The sequence below is a fragment of the Astatotilapia calliptera genome, chromosome 13, assembly GCF_900246225.1.
Source record: "Astatotilapia calliptera chromosome 13, fAstCal1.2, whole genome shotgun sequence".
NCBI classification, from domain to species: domain Eukaryota; kingdom Metazoa; phylum Chordata; class Actinopteri; order Cichliformes; family Cichlidae; genus Astatotilapia; species Astatotilapia calliptera.
The window spans coordinates 12,563,172-12,589,469 of NC_039314.1; the positions used below are offsets into that span (position 1 = coordinate 12,563,172).

General features: G+C 40.0%; 2 protein-coding genes across 24 annotated transcripts in view; both read left to right on the forward strand.

Annotated features, from left to right (window-relative positions):
- dst (dystonin) overlaps window positions 1-4,879 on the forward strand; it is a 103,202-nt gene extending 98,323 nt beyond the window's left edge. For 14 of the 23 annotated variants that reach the window (XM_026189077.1, XM_026189084.1, XM_026189090.1 and 11 more), the window contains 5 exons: window positions 313-426; window positions 2,439-2,629; window positions 2,878-2,988; window positions 3,538-3,664; window positions 3,782-4,879. In XM_026189077.1, the coding sequence (XP_026044862.1) occupies window positions 313-426; window positions 2,439-2,629; window positions 2,878-2,988; window positions 3,538-3,664; window positions 3,782-4,038 (800 nt within the window). In that variant the 3' untranslated portion in view covers window positions 4,039-4,879. The remainder of the gene's footprint in view (window positions 1-312; window positions 427-2,438; window positions 2,630-2,877; window positions 2,989-3,537; window positions 3,665-3,781) is intronic. The other 9 variants (XM_026189083.1, XM_026189087.1, XM_026189100.1 and 6 more) reach the window with 4 other exon arrangements.
- A 167-nt stretch (window positions 4,880-5,046) lies between these two features.
- Window positions 5,047-26,298, forward strand: part of LOC113035392 (collagen, type XXI, alpha 1) — a 50,072-nt gene continuing 28,820 nt past the window's right edge. The window contains exons 1-27 of the mRNA XM_026190935.1: window positions 5,047-5,724; window positions 6,175-6,286; window positions 7,353-7,476; window positions 8,576-8,969; window positions 9,070-9,147; window positions 9,242-9,337; window positions 9,419-9,472; window positions 13,217-13,270; window positions 13,373-13,426; window positions 13,499-13,552; window positions 13,682-13,735; window positions 13,823-13,876; window positions 13,955-14,008; window positions 14,426-14,479; window positions 14,580-14,624; window positions 14,702-14,755; window positions 14,850-14,903; window positions 14,995-15,048; window positions 15,190-15,261; window positions 15,347-15,382; window positions 16,290-16,334; window positions 16,415-16,447; window positions 18,566-18,712; window positions 19,196-19,372; window positions 20,094-20,184; window positions 21,306-21,383; window positions 21,645-21,840. Coding sequence (XP_026046720.1) covers window positions 6,208-6,286; window positions 7,353-7,476; window positions 8,576-8,969; window positions 9,070-9,147; window positions 9,242-9,337; window positions 9,419-9,472; window positions 13,217-13,270; window positions 13,373-13,426; window positions 13,499-13,552; window positions 13,682-13,735; window positions 13,823-13,876; window positions 13,955-14,008; window positions 14,426-14,479; window positions 14,580-14,624; window positions 14,702-14,755; window positions 14,850-14,903; window positions 14,995-15,048; window positions 15,190-15,261; window positions 15,347-15,382; window positions 16,290-16,334; window positions 16,415-16,447; window positions 18,566-18,712; window positions 19,196-19,372; window positions 20,094-20,184; window positions 21,306-21,383; window positions 21,645-21,840 — 2,285 coding nt within the window. The 5' untranslated portion in view covers window positions 5,047-5,724; window positions 6,175-6,207. The remainder of the gene's footprint in view (window positions 5,725-6,174; window positions 6,287-7,352; window positions 7,477-8,575; window positions 8,970-9,069; window positions 9,148-9,241; window positions 9,338-9,418; window positions 9,473-13,216; window positions 13,271-13,372; window positions 13,427-13,498; window positions 13,553-13,681; window positions 13,736-13,822; window positions 13,877-13,954; window positions 14,009-14,425; window positions 14,480-14,579; window positions 14,625-14,701; window positions 14,756-14,849; window positions 14,904-14,994; window positions 15,049-15,189; window positions 15,262-15,346; window positions 15,383-16,289; window positions 16,335-16,414; window positions 16,448-18,565; window positions 18,713-19,195; window positions 19,373-20,093; window positions 20,185-21,305; window positions 21,384-21,644; window positions 21,841-26,298) is intronic.

Below are 26,298 nucleotides of genomic sequence, written 5' to 3' on the forward strand. Positions count from 1 at the left end.
TTATATTATATCTTTACATAATATACTGCAATTTTCTGAGGGTTAAAATGAGTTTATTTTCTTTTGTTCCCACTATCTCAACACTGAATGCTTGAATGAGATAACACAGTTAAATCATCTGTCAAAAATATATTTCATATGTAAGCATATTTTTATTAACAGTGCTGCCTACATATATACTTATATATACCATAATGCGACCCACATTTAGCTTTGGTACTCCGACATGTTTCTGCTAGCATCTGTATTAATGATCAATTTCTGTTTTTCCCACTAAACCCGCCTCCTGCTCAACATGAACATTTCTTCTAGTGCATCACCACGGGAGCAAAATGTTGCGCTCGGAATCAAACTCTTCAATTACTCAGTCTCCTATAGGTTGGCAAATCTCAAACTTTCTCACCTTGCTCCATGAACCCACCAGTGGTATGTGTGTCTGCACATCCGAGCTTGTGTTGGTCCTGGTGTGTGCCGTACTGTAGCTGCGTGTGAGCGCTCAGTGTGAAAGAATGTCATCCTCGGAAACCGGCTCCACCTGCAGTCAGCTGTCGTTCAGCTGCGGCTGGTTTTCATGCATGCAGTTGTTTGTGGGAATCACATCACCTTCGAGCACTTCAGCACAATGAAACTGGCTCATTTTACTCGCGCCGCATGTCATAGGGAGCTCTGAGTCAAGCTTCTTTTTACAGTCCAGGGTTCGAGCTGTGCTTATCTGACTGTATTGCCTGGTAGTATAGGCTCCTTCATAGGGGAAAATGGTTACATTGCCTCTATGAAACACACGCCACAAAACCGAAGCAGTATTTCTTACACCATTTACTTTGTTTGACAGGGTGGCTTAGTGTTTAAAACTGCATGCAGGTCTGTTTGTTTTCAATGTAACCGTACTGTTTAGTTTATACACTGTAGTTTAGTTTCCTATAATTCTTCTTCTTTGGTTTGTGAGAGTGTTTAGACTCACTTTGATTTATTTTAGTTTTCTCGCTGTCACTTATTCCACTACCGTTGCAACAGGAACTGGACGTCTGTTCAACAGTATGGATGAGATATGAAACTGCATGAGCTGTTTTGTTGTTGAGTCACATCATGATAACATTTCATTGGTCTGTTCTTTGGGGTCGCCTGGAAATTGCTGTGTAGTTCAGTGATGATTATAAGAAAAATACATTGGTAAATTTCCAATTCATGATATTACCGTTAGAAGCAACAGATTTCTACACAGCCGGGAATACAGCTTAGCATGCAGTGTTGTGCACGACAAGACATGCACAAGTCTGGAGCCACCCCTCATTTCTTTATATTTTGCATCGAAGGATCCAGAATGTTTGGTAAATTTTTGAAAGTGGTCTTGAGCAATAGTTCTTCTGGGTTTCTGGAGGTCTTTCAAAATGTTTCTTTGGACATTGGCTGCTTTTTCACTCATTTTTATTCTGACCAGCATCAGAGGAATGCTTTTTGTTTGTTAAGATGAATAACACCGTCCTGTGAATCATTAAAACATAAATCAAGGCACTTTACGCAGTGTTATCTACACACAACAGACAATCTAGCAAAGAGCCAGTTTTAAATGGTATATTTAGGTACTTGGTTACTAAGAGCCTGTTGCAAAAACTCATGTGGCTGTCAGGATGCAATTTTTAAGAATAAGGAACAGAGAAGAGGCTGATGCGCACCAAATTAGGCAAGAACTGTACTGAAAATAAGTGGCAACATGTCTTAAGGAGTGATAAATTTAAATTTGAAATTTTTGGTTCAAATAGTGATCAATATGTACTGAAGAAGTCAGGACAGACACAGCAGTAAGTGTCTGCAGCAATCTGTAAATCTCAGTGGGGTTCTGTCGTGGTTTGGAGCTTGGAGTCAGTGGTGTCGGGGATCTTGTCAAAATTGTTGGAATCATGAACAGAAAAAACTACCATTAGATTTGGATCCACATACATACAATACCATCTGGAGAGGATCTGACTGACAACAGCGTCATTTAACAGGATGACAGTGATCCTGAGCTCACAGTGAAACACTGTCTGTCATGGATTGGGCTCCCTTGAGCCTGAAGCTCAACATTATTATTGTGCAACAAAATGCAGCCAACATCTAAAAAAGAAATTTGAATATCCTTCAGTAAGATTGGAGAGCTATTCCTGAAGACTACTAAGTATCAGAAACTATAAGAAGCCTTTCATAAGAGAGTTCAAACTGTGCTGAAGAATAAAAGCTCATTAGAATTGTTCAGACTTCGCCTCATATACTGTTTTCCCATTTACTCTCAGTCTGCATGTTTTAATAAATCTCGGCATCTCTTTCCCATTTTTCTGGCACAATATAAAGAAATGAGGGGGTGGGTTGTTAACTCACCATCATCTTAATCACCATTAACACAAAAATAACAGTGACAGGTGTATTTGTGCATCATGGCTCATTTTGAGTGTCTTTCTTAGCTAAAGGCAGGACCAATGTGGAGCTGCGAGAGAAGTTCATCCTCCCAGAGGGAACCACTCAAGTGATGGCAAGCTTCCGCTACAGAGGCCGGAGGTCTCGGCCTTCATCTCGAGGAGCTTCTCCCAACAGATCCACCTCCAGTCAGAGCCTCCCCGTCCCCATCAACCCAGCAGCGACCAGCACACCCAAGGTGAGAGGCTACATCTGCCATTAGAGCTGGCTGCTGCCTCATTCTGTCTCACCCCCAACCTCTCCACCACCATCATGATTTTCCTCTCATTTATCTGCTTTTTAATTTGTTTTTGTTTTTTTTAATTACCCTTGCAGAATTTGGTCATTTTGTTGTTTGATTTCTGTGTTTCTTCCATCTAGTGTTCCTGATAGTTTTTGAGTTTGTGAATCCATTTCTCTGTCTTTTGATTTGCCGTTGTTCCCCAGAATCCCCAACACATAACCCGCAATTATGATAAACCATGGCTTACAAACAGCAAACCCTCCACTCCTCTTAAATCATCAGACTCCTTTGGGAGCCAAGGTTCATCCTCAGAGGTATAGTCATAATGCAGCACATGATGTGAAACACTTCAGATATATGACCCAACTGAAATCTATTGAAAAATCTTTAAAAAAAAAAAAAAAAAAAAAGAAGAAGCAAAAAGTGCCTTTTTGTAGATTTATTTCTGACTTCATTGGATTTGAAGATGCAAAATGAGCTTATTAGATTTTATTTGGGTTTGTAACCTTTATTTTTCTTGAATAATTGGCTCAATCACTAGCTCTTTTCTTTCCTAACCTTTATTTTTTATACCACTACATCATGTACAACTTCATATGTCGCCTCTGCATGTCATTAATGTCTAATGACGTATTGCTCTGCTGTACATGAATTCATACTAACTGCATCTGACAGATACACCTCAGTTATGGGAAAAATTATGATTTTACTAAAATGTTTTTGTTTTTTTAAATAAGAATTAAGACTAATTTTTATTACATATACATACTCAAGACTTTTATTTTTAAAAATTTGGTCTTCTATTTTTTTTTACTAATAATTGCATCTGATTACATTTTAATAAAAGTTTGTTTCTTTCGCAGAGTAATGCGGTTCAAGGCAGCAAATTGCGTTTGCCTGGGTACCTGTCCGGCAAAGGATTTCAGTCAGGTGAAGAAGGGAGCTTGATCAGTGCTGCTGTACTAAAAGCTCGAACGCAGGCAATAGGTGGTGAGTAGAAAGCATCATCTTTGCAACTTTTTCTCCACATCTATCCATCGCATTCACATGTAAATTTGAATTCCTTTTCAGTGTTTCTTAAAGTGTTTCCCGATTTTATCTCTCTAGAATCGAGAAAAAATTCCAGCCGACCAGGAAGTAAAGCCGGAAGCAGAGGAAGCAGTCGCAGAGGAAGTGACGCCTCCGACTTCGACATCTCAGACATCCAATCCGTGTGCTCAGATGTTTCCGAGACGGTCGGCGACTCTGCCAGAGCGACGCCGCGCTCCGCGTCCCGTCAACACGGAGGGAAACCCTCTAAGATCCCCACACCTCAAAGAAGAATGACCCCTACAAGCAAACTGGCCAAGGGATTGAAGCGATAGACAGTGGCCTTGAAAACAAACAAACAACAAACCCAGGAGCTATTTGCACCCTAAACACATAATGGACACTGGAGATGTGTAACTTAAAGAAAAAAAAGTAAAAAAGACTGCAAATGTGTCACGTGTTATTTAAATTCTTGCAAAGATGTAAAATATTCTGTTAAGAGGCAATATGGTTTAATATTTTGTGAGAATGGAAAGTCAATGGCCTTGTGTATTTGTTTTTAATGTATTTTATTTTTTGTGAAAATATGTCAAATTGTTTTTATTGTACTTTATTTTTATTTATGCAAATCCCGAAGAGGATTGATGAACACTAGAAAATCTGGGAATGATCAAGCCGAACTAACATTTCTACACTAATGAAGGGCAAAGATGCAGGATAGTGCTCTAAGAGTTACTGAATGTACTATTATTTATGTATGCTTTTATTTGGAGTAGATGGTGCATTATGGTACCGTTTGACACACTGCGATTATCTATTTAAGTGCTATGTTATACTGCCAACATGCATTTAAAGGGCAATGCAATATATTACAATAAACCCCACTAAGCACTGCAGAAGCCTTCGAAAACCCCTATTTAAGACAAGTAGCAAAAACCTCGTAACCATGATGCTTTTATGTACCCGTTTGTCAGCAGCTGCAGCCCGTCTTTTGTTTAACCACCTCACAGCAAATGAGTACTCTGACCTCGAAGAGGTACCACTTCATGTAGACATTCTCTGTGCACCCATGTCAATGTATGGTTAATTTCGGTAGAGCTGAAATTGTTACTGTAACATTACTTTGTAATAAACCTGCTTGCAGAAAGCCACCAGAGACTGGTGTGCACCACAGAATCGCCTCTGTCTCCTCTGTTATTTTTAGCTGCATGGGCAACTTCACAATGGCCCTGTAGCTCTGATGTTGGTCACACCACCAGCCAATCTCTCAATAGCTGTCTGAAAGATTTCCCTGAATAGGCTCCGGCCTCCCCGCAACCTTGATTTGGATAAGTGAAAGAGACTGGATGGATATTTCTCGTCATCTCTGTTTGTCTGTCAATTTTTTTTTACATAAGCTGGAGAACTTCGGAAATGGGAACTTGTTTTATTAAGCAAAAACAGAACAGTTTATGTTTTGTTTTTTGGGGGTTTTTTTCATGTGTTGCAGGTATTTATTGTATGCAGTATAATTCAGCAGTGTTTAGGTGCAGTGGCGGGTTAGATTGAAGGTGTGATCTTTTCTACATGGAATGTTTGCAGAGCGTCTTGTGTTTAGCTGTGACATACTGCATCTTTCTCTCAGAGAAACTGATTTTCCGAAGGCAAATCACTAAATTCAACTATTTTTTAGCATAACTGATCAAAATTTTGATCAAAGTTCAAGGACAGGATTAGTTTCCAACACTGAAGCATCATTTCAGTAGTTTTAACTTGCATGAAGTATGCCTGCACCTCTTCAATGTGGTGACGCAGGGCTGTTTAGTCGTCTTAGGTCTGGCTGACGTATGAGAAGAGAAGGATCCTCTGGGGACCAAAGGTGGAGTGGAGCTCAGGGGTTCTCAGGGATCCTGTGATTGAATGATCCTCCTGCTCAGCTCAAACACTGGCCCTGTGATGGCACTTTAGAACGGTTTAAATCCACACACCAGAAACTGGGAAAGATCCATCAACGGGAACTCCCAGAAGCTTCACAGGAATATGTAAGTAATTCTAATATTCCATACAGTTTTCTTAACTTTTACATTTAATACAATTTAAGGAGGTAGCAGGAAAGTTTTAAAAGCAATAAATTATATCAGGTTGTTGAGCTGAGGACATTTTAATTGGATCAGTTACACATGTTATCTAGTTTTGTAATCATAGTATAGGTAACAATCTAGGTGCTTAAACTGCAAATCATTTGCGTAGGCAAAGCTGTAACTACAGCTCATACTGAAGATAATCTTGCAATAAAACATAGTCAGAAAAATGCTTTCTTATTGGTATTATTATTACTCTTAGTTTCCTTCTATTCTTTTGATATCTTTAACCTTTGTGCATGGGTAGGGAGTACTTTTGGAAGACATCGGAGGGTTTCACAAAGCCTATATTAACATAGTGTGCGACCTGATCTCTTAGAATTATTGGTTTGTTTAATTGCTGTATTACAGGCACTTATAATTCCAGACATCAAAAAACTGAAAATGCCAGCTCAGAAAAATATGCTGGTGTTTGTGGCTCTCTTTTCTCTTTTGCGACTGGCCCAGTGTCAAAAGTTGCCAAGTAAGTTTGCATTTTTTAAATGCGTAACCTCATATTACTGCCTATTTTCGAATGTATAAAAAGAACAATTTTTTATGTATCATAACCAAATGTAGACAGGTGTTGGTTGATTGTGTGGGTGCAGCTCTTGTTATACATGATGCCATCTAATCTCAGATCAGCCCTTTGTGGTTAAAAAAAAGTAAACGGCAGTTATAATCCTAAATATCATATTAAGAATTAGTTGTTTTTTTCTTTTTCTTTTTTTCTAAACGGTAGCCCACTACTGTATTCTGACCAGCAGATGTCACTGTTTGTCAGCCCAGTGCCTGGTCCAACAGCTGCTCCATGCCAATATGCACAGTAAAAGGTGTGCAGAGGTCAATCTAGGGTTAAGATTTGCACATTAAACTTTGAACTCCTGCAGCAGAGTTACGCTATCACTAAAAAACAGTTATCGTTGTGTTTTTATTTCTTTTGATAGAAAACAGAGCAGCAAAAAAAAAAAAAAAAAAAAAAATGAGAGAAATCAGGAACAAATGTTTTGAGGATTAGATTACTATTTGGAGCCAAAGAGTGTGCAGCCTGAAACATTTTTTTTTTTTTTTTACATTTTCTTAGCTATGGTGTCCTGTTCAGTATCCACAGATTAAAGTCACAAACAAGCCAATTCACATAAAAATAACCTGGCAACAGTGTTTTCCAAAAAAATCTAAGGCTAAAATTTCTTAGCAGGTGTATATTTAGGTCACAGTGTCTGTAATCATAAACATTCCCCAGCTTTAATCTGAACATTTACAGGAAATTCTGCAGCAATGCTGATCTCATTCAGAGTGCAGTACAAAGCATCCAGTGTTTAAAATTTAGTGGTTAAATTCACCCATGAAGGAAAAGAAACAGCCTTGTTGTGCTAATGGGTTTAATGGATTACCTCACTGATTAGATGGCATTAATAACAACACTGAGTAATGCATCTATCTAATAAAAGTCGGTGATATCAGCAGTGACGTAAGATTCAGAAATAGTCCAACACCTTTGATGCTCAACCAGTTATAAAGCAAACTAACCTGAGTGTTTGTGCTGCGAGGTTTTGACTTACTGGAGGAGTTTCATGTGCCTGACTCAAGAGGAGTGAGGAGGGTGGACGGCTCTCAACCTGAGGCAGTGGCCTACCGTATCAACCCCTCCATCCATCTACAGAAGTCCATGAGGTACAGATCTGCTAAACCTCACTAGAGCTTAGAAATAATTAAAAACTAGCTTAAGAGCACTCTGAGAACTTCCCCCGAAGGTCTACACTAAAACTTTGATGTTTTATGTTGTTTTATTATAATATGAGGATGTCAGCCTCCTCTTATTGGCTGATGTCTGACCTTTGGCCTATGACCTTGAGGCATTACATGCTGACTTTTAATTATCTTTATTCATATGACTGGAGCAGAACTGCCTGAAATCTTTAGCTTCTATAAGCTGTGAAAACTTGAGAATATAAAGATATAGTTATCCGTGTGCGATTTTGCCAAACCATAAGGCGTCATTGTGAAATCCTAGGGCATCATGCTGACAAAATAAAAAAGTTTGTTGTACAGCTCTCTTCATTCCCTTTCATATAATATATTACTTGATACGGATCTCAAGTGGTGTAACCAAGGTGTGTGTAGGAGTGCACACTGAATATCAGGTGTGGTCACAGGTGCAGCAGAGGACACCTCTGATCACACTGCATCTGGTCAGGAGTGCAAACGGAGCTGAGTCCTTTAATCTTTCAAGACTGGTGTTAAATTTCTCTTTGTTGAACAACTTAACACTGACAACTGTGTTGTGTCTGCAGTATGAACAAACAACTGTGGTGTAGGATTCTGGTACAGGTGTCACTGCAGGTCAAGTTCCCACAGTAGAGCTTTTTCACATCAGAGAATTTAACTTGTCACAGTAGGAAAATCACAGGTGTTAATGATGGCTTCGTTTTGCTCAGAGAGGGAGGTCCTGCCTTTGTGCAAGTTCACCGTTTAAAACATCTGTTTTAAAAGCTTAGCAACATCGATTGACACTTTATTATGTAGAAAATGCATTTTAACATTTTTTTTCCTTTTTAGTTTTGTGCAGACTACAGCTGTAGATTAGCTACCAAGCTAACTTTGGCACTAGTGATATATAAAACTCCACCACCACCATAGTTCAAGTGTCTCAGTTTTTACTTCTTCATATAAAATAAAACTATTAAATTCCCAGAATTTTTTTGCTGATTTTTGAAATAAAGTACCCTCTGTTTAGTCACCCAGCCCTCTAAACCTGATTCTTGTGCCACAGCGACGTGTACCCAGATGGACTTCCCTCCGACTACTCGGTCATTGCAACATTTAGGGCGACCAAAGACACTGCCAAGGAGTCCTGGAACCTGTGGCAGATCAGTGACCCTGAGGGACAAGAGCAGGTTGGCCTTCGGTTCCAGGGTGATACACGTTCCTTAGACTTCTTCTTCACAAGCCCCCATGGGAGCCAGATGCTGAGGACCTTCCATGGTGTGGAGAAGGTCTTTGATGGAGAGTGGCACAAGGTAGGACTGAGTGTGAAGGGCAGCCAGGTGAAACTGCTGATAGACTGTGAAGAGATCAGAGTGGAGTCCATTGATGAGCCAAGGCCAATCATCCACCAAGGATATACCTCCATTGTAAAGCGTGCTGCAGGAGATCGCTCTGTGTCTGTATGTTGACACTTTGCATTTGCAATTATCTTAACTAGTCTTTGTTTTGATTTTTTTTATATAGCTTTATTTTCTCATATTATCTTCCGTTTCTTTCAAGGTGGATTTACAGCAGATGGAAGTGTCATGTGACCCAGAAAAGGCCTATTCAGAAGGTTGCTGTGAGCTCTCGAGCGTGGTGAGTCATCCATCTAACATTACTGCATCTCTGTTTTTAGTGATAGGTGTGGAGTATGTGTGGAGTCACATGGTTACCTATATGTCCATTGCAGTGTGGAGGATATGCAGTGATCGGCCTCACAGGGGGAAGACCCTCTTGCAAATGTATGCATGGGCAGCCTGGCATCCAGGGCGCTCCAGGACCAAAGGTGAATGTCATTCTGCATGCAACTGGCTCAAGTTGACAGACAAGTTGAATCTGTCATGCCATATTTTTTATTCTTCTGCAGGGTCATAGAGGCCTTCCGGGAGAGGATGGAGACCCAGGGAGACCAGGGAACTGGGTAAAAAATATACAATATTCCATGAAAGCGTCAAACCTCACTGGATGAATGCATACTGCAGTATACAATACATCACGTATTCTCAGCATGAGCAGAATCTTCTTCCTCTTGCCGCTCAATAAAGAGTTAAGCTGGCTTGTGGGTGAGGGAGACTGTAAAACTTTCATTCGTGAGACAGCAGCAAAGCTGTGGAAAATGGCAACAGAGGCACAACTGAGAGACGACAGGATGGAAACAGATCTGGAAGCAGAAGCGCTTAGCGATAGTAAACACGGGGGCTCCATTCACAGTTCGAAAACTCATGTTGAAGAATCCTAGATAAACATGAACCAACATGGATGCGACAATAAGCTGTTGTTGTAGCTCTGAAATATGCATTTACATCTTAAAATTTAGGCGCTGTTGTTTTAGAATACAGGATTAAACTCAAACTGGCAAACGATCACAGGATTTGTAATGGTTTTGCTTTCCCATTTGGAAGAAACCGTGCCAAACGTAATGAATCCCACACACAGGAAAACAAGGCAGTTGAGCAATAACCATGCCCTCCGAGTGCTTGGTAATGAGTGGCATTAGACTGCTTAACTCTTGTGTAAAAATTGTCAAATGTATTGTTTCTCTAAAAGGCAAATTCTTTTACAAGAGGAGGACTGATTTGGGAAAAAGAGAAAAGGTGTCAGAAAATTCGAAAGATTAAAGCATTAGGCTAACGGAGCCAGTTATACATGCATCAGTGAATGAATAAATACTCTCACTTTTCTATCCTTCAGAGAGCTGCAGATGTGATTATTTCCACTTTAAATTTATGACTTGTTAATCTCTTTGATGCTTAGCAGTCACTGTTATTGGCACGGATCAGAAAGTCTCTGAACATGTGTTTAAAGAAGGAGCATTTTTTTTATACTTGTGCGTCAGTTTGGCTTTTTAACATGCCCTTTGCTCTCAAAGAAATCTCCCATGCTGCCTGAGTGTCGACTCACATACACTTAGAGCACATTTCCAGAAGTGTACATGCTACATTATTCATGTCCCAAATTGCGGCTGTAGCGCCTCTGGGAATAAACATCTGTCTTGTGTAAGTGGTTAGAGTTTTGATCTCCTGCTGGCTTGTGAAGTACACAACCCCAGCTTGATTATCTCCTTCCCTGCTGGCATCTGACGAGGGCATTTCCTGGCACAGAGGATATGAACTGGCCATCTCAGGTGGTGGGTGGTCCTTTGCTCCTCTCAGCCTCACTGCCTCTGATATGTCATAAAGTTCAAGGTCATGCCTCTCGGCTCACTGTTTAGAGGTTCAACTCCATCCAGCTGAGTCTGCGTAAAGACAGCTTTAAGTGAGATAGACAAATAAACTGTCACGACAAAGGCATCCTGGCCTTGCTTAATGTGTTTGCTGACTTAGTGAAATGCAGCCAATTGGGAAACACTTTTCCTTCTACTACTAAGGAACTCAGCATCTGTGCAAACAACAGTGATCCATGTTATACCAAGCTTTCCTAAATAGTGCTAGTGTATATTTTTCATTGAAGTGACTAATATGAGAGCGCTGACATTTACAGTATTTAAACTTATTTGTATTCTCAGACTAGTTTGACAGTAAGAAAAATAAATAAACTTGTTCCAAATGGTAAGCTTAATACTTGGAAGTTCTAGCCTTGAAAATGTTAGCTTAGCATTAGATGGTCTAGTCTAAGATCAAAAGATTAAAAAAAAGAAATCAATCAATGATAAAATAGATACTACACCTATCTATTACACATGAGCACCAAATGACTGATCTTAAAAGAGACTAACCAAGTTTTTCCCACCTCTCCCACCAGGTCAAAGTGGGCTAAACTAAACTCACTCTATTCTGGCTGGGGACTAATTTTTAGAGCAATAATGTGACATTTTAGGAAATATACTGTCTCATTTTTTTCTTTCTGCTTGGAATTAAATCAAAAGATCAATACCAGATGAATATAGAGACACGGTTAACAACTAGATAGCCAGCTTTTTCTCTAAAACACAAACAAAAAGGCAAAACAAATCTTCCTTTATTTGCCAAGAACATTATTTACTGTGTGCTGCTTTTATGTTTGTCTAAATAATTTGCTGTGACACTGTACAAAGCATTTGTCCCACTCTCTACTGAAAGCTATTTTCACCAGCTGTGCGTCTAAATATCAGCTCTAAAGCTAAGGTATTAACCTTAGCTTTAGAGCTGATATTTAGGCCAATTTGTTGCATAATAATAATAATAATAATAATGTTGCATAATGGAAAATAAGCAAAAATAATGCAAAAACAAACAACTGATTATATGGTAGACTTTGCAGTGTTTTTAATCTTATGTTTTAATAATAATAATGGATTGGATTTATATAGCGCTTTTCAAGGCACCCAAAGCGCTTTACAATACCACTATTCATTTACTCTCACATTCATACACTGGTGGAGGCAAGCTACAGTTGTAGCCACAGCTGCCCTGGGGCAGACTGACAGAAGCGAGGCTGCCATATCGTGCCATCGGCCTCTCTGGCCAACACCAGTAGGCAAGTAGGGTAAAGTGTCTTGCCCAAGGACACAACGACCAGGCCAGAGAGCCCAGGGATCGAACCGGCGGCCTTCCGGTTACAGATGTGATTCTTAACCCCTTGAGCCACGGTCGCCCGTTATCATTTTGACACAATGATAATGGTTTTGCTACTTTAGCTAATGGTGGGAAAGGGAAGCAAAGAATTATATTTTTATTTAAAATGTGTTCTGCTGCCCAGTGGCATGGTGGCTAGCACTGTTGCCACACAGCAAGAAGGTCCTGAGTTCCTTTTCTTTCTGTGTGGAGTTTGCATGTTCTCCCCGTATTTGCGTGGGTTCTCTCCCGGCACTCCTGCTTCCTCCCACAGTCCAAAGACATGCAGTTAGTGGGGATAGGTTAACTGGAAACTCTAAATTGCCCATAGGTGTGAATGCGAGTGTGAATAGTTGTCTCCATCTTTGTGTTAGCCCTGTGACAGACAGGTGACCTGCCCTGGAGGTACCCTGCCTCTCACCCTAAGACATTGTGGATTGGCTCTAGTCCCCCCACAACCCTGAAAAGGATAAGCGGAAGTGAATGGATGGATGTTTCTTTCTCTATTCTAGCTCTGTCTTACAGTGGCCAAATGATCATTTTGGCTACTCCATTTAGGGGTTGCCACAGTGGATCATCTGCCTGAATCTCACCCTTTCCCTGACTCATCTGTCACACCAACACTCTGCATGGTCCCCTTCACTACATTCATGATTCTTCTCTGTGGTCGTCTTTTTCTCCTCCTGCCTGGAAGCTCCATCTTCAACATCCTTTGTATAGTATATCCACTCTCCCTCCTCTGCACATATCAAAACCATCTCCGCCTCGGCTCTCTAACTTTGTCTCCAAACTGCTCAATCTGAACTCTCACTCCAAACCATATATGACACCAGCTTGAAGATCTTCCCTTTTTCTGTCTCTCTTGCTGCTGTCCTTCTGCCCCAAATCACCCTGTCACTCATCTCTCTAGCACTTCACCTTTCCTCCTTGTGTTTATTAGGGATGAAAGTCTGAAGTGTAAGAGACTCTTAGTCTGATGTATCCAAAGTTTAACGACAAAAATCTTATTAACTTGTAATCAGTGAGAACAGTCACCGTTAATTAAATTTTACGCTGCTCCCCGGGCCTTTCACCAACAAATAGCTGTTGTGCAAGAAGTCTTGCTTTTGATTAAGTCAAACTTTATTTTGCAGGGCATAAGGGGGAACACAGGAGATTATGGCAACATTGGCGAACCAGGCCCAAAGGTGAGATTTGTCTTTAAACGATCCCATCAGGGCTGCACTTCACTTTGGCTCGTTCTCAAGATTCATTAATTAAGCCTCATGTATGCATGTATGTATCCTCAGGGTGAAGAAGGAATCAAAGGCGAGAAAGGAATGAGAGGACCCTGGGGCCAAGTGGTAATTTATCATTTTCTTTACCTCAGAATTTTACAAATGATGATGAATATTAATGGGATGCTGTGTTAACAGGGAGACAGAGGTCCCAAAGGGCTGAAAGGATTAAAAGGGGCAACGGGCTTTACGGTAATAACCCTTTTGAGTTCTTGCTTTAATTGGCAAGCCACTTAATGAAGTTATAAGTTTGTTGTTGTAGCTATATAACTTTATAGATGACTCAAAGAAATTAATGTTGACATTTGACTGTAATTACAGGGAATTCAAGGACCACCTGGAGACATTGGAGAGACTGGAAAATCGGGAGAAGCTGTAAGTTAACCTTTCAGGCCCAGTGGTAAGTCCTTAAGCAAATCATTATATAATTACTGTATAGCTAACATTTTGACCTCCTTGAAGGGTATTAAAGGCATCAGAGGATATGAAGGGATTCCTGGGTTTCAAGGAGTTAAGGTATTCAAGTTTCCTGACAGTTTACTTAATTTTTCCCTCATATTATATAATCTGAAACTGTTATGTTTTTATTTTTAGGGTGAAAAAGGGGCTTCTGGTGCAACAGGGCGACCTGGGCTTAGAGGAAAGCAGGTGGGTGGTTGTGGGATTCCCTTTTCCATGATCCATAAAAAAAACAAAACAAAAAAAACCACTCTACAGTCTTTGTGCGCTTCCTTCAAAATCCCCTTATGTGAGCATGAAGGGCGCGTAAATCATTTTTAATGTTGTAAAACACTGGAATAGAGCTATGTTTTTGGCTTATGTGCCGTCTCCATAAACAACATTAGTTCATGTGGCTGGATTTTGGCTGAGATCTGAGGGCCTGAACTATATTAACGTAAGCTGGTGAGTCACTGGAAGAAGGGCTTGAACTGCAGCGATAACCTACATGATACCTACACTGCATGAACTATATGAGGGCACGTCCTATTAATTTACTACTGAAACAAATGTATTGCAGATAAAGCAACATTTTAACTTATGTCACTTTGTATGATGAATTTACAGGGCATTGTGGGAGATCCTGGAGAAAGGGGAACTCCTGGACTGAAGGGGGGACCTGTAAGTCACAGATCAACCGTGGGGATATATTATTTTGCTTGATTAAATTTATAACAACATAATTTTGAATTCTTATGAGTGTTTTTGTCTTGAAATCTAGGGAATTCAAGGACCTGTGGGCAGAGCTGGCACCATAGGACCAAAGGTAATTCACTGCCAACACACTCAGCGCATCACACCCGAGGGCTCACTTGCACTTGCAAAAATAATATGTCTCCTTAGGGCATTATTGGAGATCCGGGCTTACCTGGCAGAGATGGTGATCCAGGAATAGAGGTATTATATTCTTCTTATAATGACATGTTTATGTAGAATTTTGGAAGCAGTGCCCATTTATCATTATACTGTAAATGTCATCTGTTCTCTACAGGCTTATCAAGGACCACAGGGCCTCAGCGGAAAACTTGGACAAAGTGGAGCAAAGGTAACTCACTGATATTGTTAAGTTTTGTAAATAAGTGTAAAATGTATTTTTTTTTGGCAGATTAATATCTGGCCATTTGTTCCTTTTACAGGGGGAGAAAGGCACCCTGGGGCCACCAGGAGAAATAGGTCCCAGAGGGCAAACTGTAAGTCACATTTTCAGGCATTTCATTCACCAAAGACAGCACATAATCCATTTTGTTTGTAAAGTAGTTTGCCATCCTAAAGGGAAATGACAAAGAATAAAGCTGTAGCTTAGGTTGGTTAATAAATGTTATATCCTCTAGGGCCCCAGAGGTTACAAGGGTTCTGCAGGAAAGCCAGGAAGACCTGGATTTATTGGCCCACCTGGACCCACTGTAAGTGCTCCAGATGACTTTTCTTAACTCTTCCAAACACTAGTTCATTTTCTTCGAGCTATTAAACCATGTCATCTTTTTACAGGGACATGTGGGCATGCCTGGAAAACGAGGGCCCAAGGTAATACATCCCTATCCATTACCCATTTGAGAAATAAAATGGGGGCAAAATTACTGTTAATGGTTCAATTATAGTGGCTATTTGGGAATCATTTGCTGGGTCAATGAGCCACATAGAATTTAAGATTTACAGATGGATTCTCTGTCCAAACCAAGACATTTTCCTGGTTTGGAAAGCAACCTTGTATTTAGGTAACAATGGTAGGTCCAATTAGATACTAGACAGCACTTTTTTATAATGTTGTATAAACCATCCCTAATTTCGCTGCCCACTAATGTAACATAAGTTGGTAGAGTTCGAGGAAACAGTTTAATATGTCAAATCAGAGGCTGCTGCTCAGGGCATGTTGGCTCAGTGTATTTTTGTCTCTCCATATGGACAGGAGGTCACTAAAAGTGCTAAACTCCCCCACAGGACCTGCTCTCAGTGTTTACAGTACATCCCACACCAATGAAAAGGGGAGATATTCATGCAGAAACCACTGTTTTACTTCACATGAAGAAGAAAAACAAATAATTTATGTAACAAATAAATCAATAAATGAAAAGTAATTTAAAATAAAGCATGTTCAGAAGTGTTTTCAATTTGCAAACATGACTTTCGCATATGGGTTGGTAAAGGTCAGCATGGATGGACATATGGTATTAGAATGCATGCAGGAGATATGCTTATTGAAATATTTCATAGCTCTACAACTGGATCATCTCAGCTGTCAGCCCACAGTGGATGTGGGATGAACACTGGCAAAAAATGATAGAGTAGAGTAGCTAACAGTGTTGGACTTTAGTGTATGGGACTAACCTGCTAAAGTATGTGTGGGACTGCTCAGTGTGAATGTGATCAATATAATGAACCAAAATAATTGCAAAAAATCATGAAAATGTTATTTTTCTTTTGCCTTGTACAGGGTGACACGGGAATCCAGGGTATTAAAGGAGTTAAAGGTGTACAGGTACTGCCTTACTTATCTTTTCCCTGTTGCTCAACATATTCATTTTTTCTATCTTAACATCAAATTAATTTTTTTTAAAGGGAGAACAAGGAGTTAAGGGCCCAGCAGGACAGGTGAGATTTCATACATGAGACTGTATGTGTGTTTTTTTCTTAACGATAAATTGGAGCATAATAATTATAACACCGACTAATGATTAAAAGTCTTGGTGTACAACATTCATTTCAAGAACAAACTGATTTAAAGAGTTCAATTGCAGTTACAGGAAAAACGTTTTGCACGCTGTGTAATTACTTGAAGTTCCAGACTCAGTGTCATCTAAGTGAGAGAGAATTACAACATAAGTTTTGCACTTCTTACGAGTTTATGCATCCATATTACCCCTTAGTGTGCTCACTGTGCTGCTGCTTGTTTCTAAGAATTCTGAAATTTTAAAGTGCATTGTCTACAATTGAAAATTAAAGGTTTCTCAGTTTGTTGAGTTCCCATAGTCTAATAAAGGAGATATGGAAATAGCTTTAGTTTGTCACAAAATTGAAGTGAAATTAATTGTATTCATTGAACACAATTCTGAACATGATCTACTAAAGACCAAGTTATGTGTTCAACATAAGTTGCCATAATGATCTAGCCAGGTCAGGTCACCTCTGTGACACTGAAAACTCCCAACTCTAGGCTCGACCTACTTTGCTAAGTCATTAATCTTGCTTTCTAGTACACTTTTCAAGGTGTTCAAGCCAAAGTAAGAAAAAAATGGATAAAACTGAACACTGTTGCTACTTTTCTTAAGCAAAAGTCTTCTCCAATGATCACATCAAGAGCACAACCTGCAAAGAGCTCGGTGGTAACAAAAAAACACTTTAATAAAACTTGCTACAGTGTTTAAATGCCACTTGAGAAGACTTAAAAATAAGAATGATGTTACTGGAATTGCACTTTGCAACACGTCCTCGGTTTACAAATGTCCACGGAGATGTTCCACAACACATCTGAGACTCTGTTCTGCCACAGATGAGACTTAAGTGGAAATAATGGAACTGCTCAGCAACACCCAAACTTCATCCCAACCACAGATGGTGTAGGGAGTATCATGATTTGGAATTGTTTTGCTGCCTTACCTCTGAAAGACGTGCAGCCATTGAGATAAATTGTACAGGTGAATGTGAGGGCAGCATCACATAAGCTTAGGACAATACCCCAAAGCACACGAGTAAGACAGCACAAGAATTATGGAAAAGGGGGAGGGGAAACAAAAAATCCCTTTTCTGATTTTGATTGCTGATCTTGACTCAGTTGAGCTTTGGCTTGACTTGATGAGGTCCGTTCCATCAAGAACAATCCAAGAAATGTTTTGAAAGACTTATTGTAGGAGCAATGGTCCAAATTTCCTCTTTATTGTTGTTCAAGACTCATAAGCAGCTGCAGGAAGTGTCTGCTGAAAGGAGACACTTCCTGGCCAGTAAAGGAGAATGCGCTGAGTGATTACTCAATGCGTTGAATAAAGGCATGAAAAGTACAAATGTTTCTGTGTTATTAGTTTAGATTGCAGCTATAACTGTGATTAGAGCACATTTTAGGAATAATCAATTCAGAATTCCTGGGAATTCCAGAGGGATCACGAACCTTTTTTCTGTCACTATAAGCTGTCATTTGCAATCAACCCAGTTCTCCGATTTAATATATCAGGCTAGTTGTGATTAGTTGAGTCACTGAAGAGAGGAGTTGTGCAGGTGTGGAGTTTCCTAACACTATAATATTTCTGCAGCTACGGCGATTAGAAAATCCGATCGTCACATGATACGAATCCATTAAATAACATTCCCAACATATTTAGAACATCTGTCAATGTGATAAGAACAGAAGCACAAATGCACTAAAATGAATTCTGCACATTTCTCAAAGCTCTCTGCCGGATTTAATTTCTATTTTCAAACGTCCATAAAAATATCATGTTTTTTTAAAAATATATTTATACATTATACTTCCAGGGCAGGTTTTGGGAGGTTGAAAGATTTTACTCTTTAAATGTCTGTTTACACTTTCTTTATTTCCTGTATTCAGTATAACATTTGTCCCTAAACCTATAACCATTCATATCATTCAGATTTTAAGCAGTTAATGCTTTCCATAAAGCTTGCATCCATGCAGAAGTGATTACATGTTGTATCCTGACGTATACGCTTGCTCCATCCTTAATCGTGTCCTGCTGATGTTGTTAACATCCTGTGTAGGTTGGAGACAGGGGTAAGCAGGGTCCTCGGGGAGGACGAGGGAAGCGCGGGCCTGCAGGCCCACCTGGACGTTCAGGTCCTGTCGGAGTCAAGGGTGTTCGAGGTGAACTTGGACCAGATGGTTTTCAGGGGCCGCCGGGTCCCCCAGTAAGTAAAATACAAGCCTCCGGCTTTTTTTTTTTTTTTGGCTGATACAAATAACATTTAAATGCTTACAGTATAGAGTAGTACTGTTTGTATTTAGCTCTGTAACTGACATGAAAAGCAGTCTCTACTATAATTGGCACGTCATCGTTCTGTGAAAAATGGCACAGAAAGCGCAGAGTAATCATTTGCTCTAGTAGTTACACTGACTGGCACACACAGTGTTTGGTAACAGCTTTGGTGTCAAGAACACATTTAAACAGTGTCTCATTAGCCTGCAGTTAGTAGTGAGTCACAGCAAGAGTTTCGTTTAGTGTGGCTATAAATCCATAATGAGCCTCGGGAAATATTGTTGGCTTTGTTCGCTGCATTTCCCTCAGAGAGGCAGCCGTTGCTTCAGCGTGCCCCGTCCTGTAATAATCCATTTTACATGTCCCGTGGTTGGAATCCTTCCAGTGATGGATGTGGTAATGATTTCTTACACAGGGTCCGACCCTCCCTGCTCAACACGTGATTGAGGTTTGTAAGAAAGTGGTCCTGGAGCAGATGTCCATGTTTGCCAACTCAGTGAAGAGGACATGTGCTGCTGTCTGTCCTCTGTACGGGGATGTTCCCATGGGTGCCCCTGGTCCCCCTGGACAGAAAGGACCCCCCGGACCACCTGTGAGTTTTACACTTTGGGTGTTCACTGTTCAAGACATATCAGTCTACACTCTAGGAACATTTACTATAAAAAAAAAGAAAAAAAATTTGCACATGTCCTGTGCAGACCTTTAGCTTAAACACACTGTCAGAATCCAAGTACATTCTCCATACATTGTTCATTATTGTCTGCCTGGCTGAGTAGAATGCAAACACATTGCGAAGGTCTGGACTGGACTAAGAGAGCTGAAGTATTTGGCAGAAAAGCTTGGAATGAAAACATTACAATTTTCCACGTCTCCATGAGGACAAATAAGGAGTCACAGACTAGACACTTGGTCTGTTTTGCATGGTTTTTGGAAAGTATCAAGGCTGTCCTTGGATTAGAAAGGCTTTTCCACATTATTTTACAGTGTAGAATCAATTCATGTCCCACAACTCCTAATCACAATAACTCTCTGGCTGATAAATGTTCTTGAAACCATGACTATATAAAAATATTCCTCTATATTAGATTTTGGATGGTAAGCCTGATGTTGTGGCGTTTGGTGCTAAAACAAGTGATGCACCAATAAAATGCAGTGTTTTCCCATCAGAGTATTGAGTTATCAGCCAAATAAATCTTTTCAGACTTTTTGTTCAGAGCTGGTTAGAGGTGAAACAGGACTTAAGTGGTGGCCAGGTTCAAGCTGAAAACACTCAAAAGATTAACAATGTGTTTTCCTGTTGATGATGTTGTCAGGGGGATCCTGGTAATCATGGCACGGAAGGAGAAGTGGGCCCACCGGGATTCTACGGAGAAGCTGGAGAAGCAGGCCGAAAAGGAGAAGCAGGTATGGATAACAAACAAGGGAGACTGTATTTATGAATACAGTCTAATATACATGAAAAAATAATAACTAATCAAGGTTTATTTTAGGTAGAATACGTGCTGGAAAGAAGGCTATGATATCCTATACTTAAACAGACATCATTTTATTTTTTGGCCTCTTACCATCAGGACAAAACCCCCCAGAAATACATCAGTACATTATGAATGGAACGCTTACTCAAAATACATGGTGTCTGACTCTTTTTCAAGTTCTTCAGGGCAGCAAATTGAGCTGCGCTGCATCACAGATTTTGCACTGTCGTAGAATCATGTCCCAAATGGACACTACTGAAAAAGAAATCTCTTGAGTCTTTTAAGCGTTCCACCAGCCCAGCATCTACCTGCACCCTTCAAGGGCTCAGGGTCCAGGTGTGCTCTGTGTGATCATATTTTTGAGCAACATGATGATGTCATAATATCTGATATAGATAATCAACATCAAGTTTTAGCCGTGTGCACAGTTTGGTTGCTCAGCTCCTGGTCATGAACGTGTACATTTTCTTATTTATGGTTTGAGGCCTGAGTGTGATGTCACGGTCATACCCCTGCCAGGCCAATGAAACTGAAGAATATTTATAAGGTGTTTTAAACATTAATTTACCAGTGATCTCAGTAACACGTATGGTGTTTAATCAACATCAACAGCTTGGTCATTAGTAGAGTTCAGAAAGGAACTGAACATGATTTCCTGAAATATAGAGTTTGAGTAGTAAAGTCAGAACTCTGGCAATTACACTCCAGTTAAGCTACATAGCGGCGTCTAGATGCTGATGGTGGCAAAGATGAAGCATGTGTAGACTTGGATGAGGATCTCTGTCTGGCCAAGATGAGGTGGAGATGGGAAGAAGCTGGGTCACACACAGAAGTGAGGCTAAAAGACAGAGTGACAGAAGAGTACTGAGAATTAAAGGGAAAGAGGCTGATTGGTTCATATGAGGCAGCCAAGAAAATGAGTGGACCAGAGTGATGACTACTTAAGTTTGAGAGCATGGCGAAGCGGAAATGATGTAAAGAGTAGTCTAGCAGCCCAAACATATAGATCTTTCTTGAACTCATGCATCTGCATGTGTGTTTTGATTGCAGGTGACAGAGGAGAGCAAGGTGATAAAGGAGCCAAGGGTTACGGCCTGCCTGGTAATACTGGAGACCCTGGACCAAAGGGTACTTTTAACTTTTCTTTTTAACTGAAATTAAGGCATCAACTGATGTCGACATCTTTGCTAAGCATGTTCAGCTTATTCTTAGTTTTAAATTCCAGGGAAAAGGGGCTGGTGTACAGTAACATGAGTACTTCTTGGACAGAATGAAATGATTTTTCTCTGGAAGTACGCTGGTCTTGGAATCTGCACAAGAAGCATTACTCAGCTCACTGAGCAGACTGCATGAACTGAAGACTAAACAATATTTTTGACTCTGTCGCAGGTCAGCGTGGACGTCCTGGCAGAGCCTTCAATGGCCAGCCTGGAAGGCAGGGTCAAAGGGGGCATACGGGCCGGCCTGGGCTCAGGGGCCATCCGGGTCTTAGAGGACCTCCAGGTGTGTGCGTCACCTCTGGGTGTGCTCAGCTGAACTCCACTGGTGGGACACCGCAGCCAGCAGAGCGAAGGTTGAGGAATCAGCCATAGATGAAGAAATATAGATGTTCAATACTGACCTTAAAGGAATAAAACATGCATGATGTTTGTTAGAATCTGATACGATACATTTAAATTTAATGTAAATATGCAAATCAAACGTGAACTGATCGTGTGAGAACAAAAGTGGTGCAAAAAATATATTTGTAAAAAACAAAATTACACATCTTTATAATAAAAATCCATTTTTGGTAAGAGAGCATGTTATTGTGTGTGCAACAACCATGTAATGTTTGATGGTTGCTAATAATTGCTAATTAATTCTTAATCAGTTGCTACACTGTGCATGTATTTTTGTAAACTGGCACTGGATGCTAGTGTGACGTTAGTGTGCTGCACAAATTCCACAACAGTACATTCCCCTTCAGTAATATCGGAATTGAATCTTTCCAAAAGTCTGGAAGAGATTTATCTGTATTTTAATATTATTATTATTATCATTGCTTTAATTGTCTGGGTCAGACGATGTTACTAAATGCTTAAAGTGTTCCAAAAGCAAAGAGAAAAATTCTTGGTGTTTGGACTCGGTGAGCAACATGCAGTGTTTGAATAGGGTGCCAACTTGGAACGTAATATCAAGTTTGGGTTTTTGATTTCTTGTGAATAATTATTACCTTTGTTGAGGGGTTTTGCACTGCATTCACAGATTTTCCTATCTCCAAACCCTGTAAACTGATTTACAGCAACCATCACTACAGCAAGTAAGTACGAAGACTCTGTAGTCTTATTTGAAATAAGAAATCTGTGATTGTTCATTTTGTATTAGACATGGAAAAATGAAACCCCAATTAAAAATGTATTTTTAACTCTGGATGGGTGTTTCCAGAAACTCCTCGAAGCAGAAAAATCCCACACAAAGATGCACTTACTGAATTTTCTTATAACATTTGCCAACAGCCATCACAGTCACCATGATGCATTTTAATAAAATCGGGTGTTGGTGTACTTTTCAGCCTTTTGAATTTTACACATCTGTGAGTCCTTGCATTCAACGAGCAAAACGTTTCAAAATCCTACAACAATGACACAAGCTGCAATGTTTCCTACAGAGTAGCTCTTTAACTACTGTTACAAAGCTTTTGCTTCACAGCAGTGCAGCAGAGTTGACTCAGTCTCAGCCTTTTGTGGACTTTCCAGCTGAAAAAGGTGCTGCTTAAGTGGAAAGGCTCTAAATTGCTCGCGGGTAAGAGGTGCTGAGTCTATCTATCTGTATTTGCCGTGTAGTTGGCCAACGCCCTACGCGGGGCATTTCCCTGCTTTGTGATCCATTCATGCTGGAAAGGTCCCATTAATCCTGCAGCCCACAGAGGAGTCAATGAGTTGAGAAAAAAGATTTCTTTCCACTGTCCAAATCTGATGAAGAAAGAAGAAACACACGTGGAACGCTGTGTGTGGCTCCTCTCAGTGTCTTATGTTTGTCTCCTCTGCAAAGCCCATCAAAAGTAGATGGTCATCCTCCAGACTCTCCGCGACTGCAGCATCATGTGTGCCATGCTGCTTTGTTTTGCACCATCAAAGAATGCTATAGCAATCTCTGTCATGGAAACTATTAGTAATCCATGATTATCCTCCGAGTTTTCGCTCTGTGCTCAACCACTTGCTTCAGGACATGCTTGCTATTTATCTCTGTGGCGAACCAGACAAGTGATCATGATAAATATGGCTTAATGCGTATGAGTTGACTAAAAATGACTCAGTATAGTTGAGCTTCAAAGTGATGGCACCAAATCAGAGATTCTCATAGAGCTGTTTTGTGTTGTCCTCACACAGTTACTTAAAATTTAGCAACAACTGCCAGACGCTGTAAATGTTGGTCGATACGAGTAAGAAGCCAAATTTATAGTCATGTTTTTGGTAGAGGTGAGAATCAGCAAAGTGATAATAAAGACAAGCAAACCTTTCATTAATGTTACTTTTTAGCCCATTCACAAGTTTTAATATACTGGCAAATGCGATGGCACTGTATGGGCAGATGACATAATGATGGTTTCATGCAGATATATGATTTTCCAATTTGGGCAAACCAGATTCATTTAGTTTATTAACAGACTTCAAACTGATTCATCCCTTTTCTTTTTTTTAAAGGACAGGACATTGGAGTTCGTCCCAGATATAAATGTTAAATATTATGGGGTTGAGTTTTGTGCAAAAATGTCTTCTGATCACGAAGGAAAAAGAGGGCAATGCAAGAATCTGTTAAAAGGCCTTTATTCCCTGTGCCTGAGACTGTGGGGCCATATCATGGGAATCACTTACAGTGATGAACAGCCAAATACAAAGGAGGCTTTTAACTGATTTCAGCTGTCTTTGATCTGCCTTTTTCCCACATTATTGCCTAAAGGCAAACTTGTTAATAAAAAGAAGTTACAGTATTTGTTGTCATACTGAAGCATTTACATTTTCCATACAGAGAGAGATCTAATTAAAGGGGACAAGTCTCTGGAACAACACCAAGAGGTGGAGCGCCGTTCTTCTAAAACAAATTCCCTCATTTAGTGTTTTGATAATGGTGGGAGATAGCACTGATACGGGCAAAATAAGGATCGAATATGTCACCAATTTTCTAAGTAAATATATTTCTAAAGGTGCTATTGACATGAAATTCTCAGCAGATGCCTATAAGAACCCTTCCCATTCACACATGCAAAAAAATTATCAAACTATAGATCTCCATGCAATAATGAGAAATCAAACAGGGAACAAGTATTAAACACATGAAGAAGGGAGGTGCAAAAAAGCATTAAAGGTCACGAGCTGAAATCTATCAGCAGATATAAAGTATTCCTGCCACTTACTGCAAATAAATATCAGCTGCTTGGCCTATAAAAGGGTGTATCATTACCAAGGTGGTACACATTAATCATCTCGTGAAGGGTAAAACCAGCTACAGAAGAATTTTACACTACTGAAGGTTCTGGTGAGCACTGTCGGTGATAAAGAAGCATGTTGAAGACATGTTAACCCTAACCCATTTAAAGATAACTGAACAACATACAGACAAGCCTGTGAAATGCTGTGAGAATATAGTGTGGTCAGATGAGACCAAGATTCAAGTCTTTGAATGCCATAATACACGGCATGTTTGGAGGTCAAAGGCACTGCATATCACCCCAAAAACACCAAACCAACAGTGAGGTTTTGACTTGGGAGCATGATGGTGTGTGGCTGTTTTTCAGCATACGGCACTGGCGTGCTTCATATAACTGAAGAAAGGATGAATGGAAAAATGTACCGAGGCATTCTTGATAAAAATCTGCTGCCATCTACCAGGATGATGAAGATGAAACTCGGGTGGACGTTTCAGCAAGACAATGATCTCAACCACACAGCCAGGGCAACTCTCCACCAACTGCGCTTAGAACTAAAGAAGCTTCTCGGATGAGAGGTGAAACGTCTACAGAAAACTTAAAGAAGTCCAGACAACAACATTCCTTTTCCTGTTGCACTGGGTCAGTAAAAACAATGGGTTGTGTAATAATTAACCAGTAAGAATAAAAGAAAATCTACACTCTGCTGCACAAAATTCTGGATATATTATGTGTGTGCACACTGTTGTACTAATCAGGAATCACTAGAAAAAGGCTTAGGGATAAGTGCTGTATCACAAGTCAGAAATCAATGAGGAGAGAACATAATTTTTGAAGCAACAATTGCACACAAGACTACATGAACACATTTATATACCTCAGAGACAGAATAGGTTGTTTCCTCAAGCAACATGTGAATGTTTGCCAAATAAAAGCCCAACAAAGACTCCTTTTGGGTTGGGATAAAAAATACTAGCACATGACTTTACCCAAGGAGACTGTGGTTTGTATCCTGTGCATGACCGTCTTTTGATTGAAAGGTTCCAGCTATTTTTTGTTGTTGTTGATTATGCTCTTCTCCAGTCTCTTTTTGGTTGACCAAAACATCTTGGGTTGGTTTGGGAAAAGATCATAGTTTGTATTAAAATAGACCCCTTCACAATGTTTACCACATATTTGAAAACCTTTCTGGAGGTTGGATGAAGTCGGCCCTATCTATCTATCTATCTATCTATCTATCTATCTATCTATCTATCTATCTATCTATCTATCTATCTATCTATCTATCTATCTATCTATCTATCTATCTATCTATCTATCTATCTATCTATCTATCTATCTATCTATCTATCTATCTATCTATCTGTCTGTCTATCTGTCTGTCTATCTGTCTGTCTGTCTGTCTGTCTGTCTGTCTGTCTGTCTATCTGTCTGTCTGTCTGTCTGTCTATCTGTCTGTCTGTCTGTCTGTCTGTCTGTCTGTCTGTCTGTCTGTCTATCTATCTATCTATCGTTGCACCACCATCAGGGATTTTTCTGCTCCAATCCCTAACCCTGTTAACAGCTGTACAATAACCATGGCTATAGTAGCTGAGTCTGTGTAGTTTTATTTGAAGGAAGAAATCTGTCCATTTT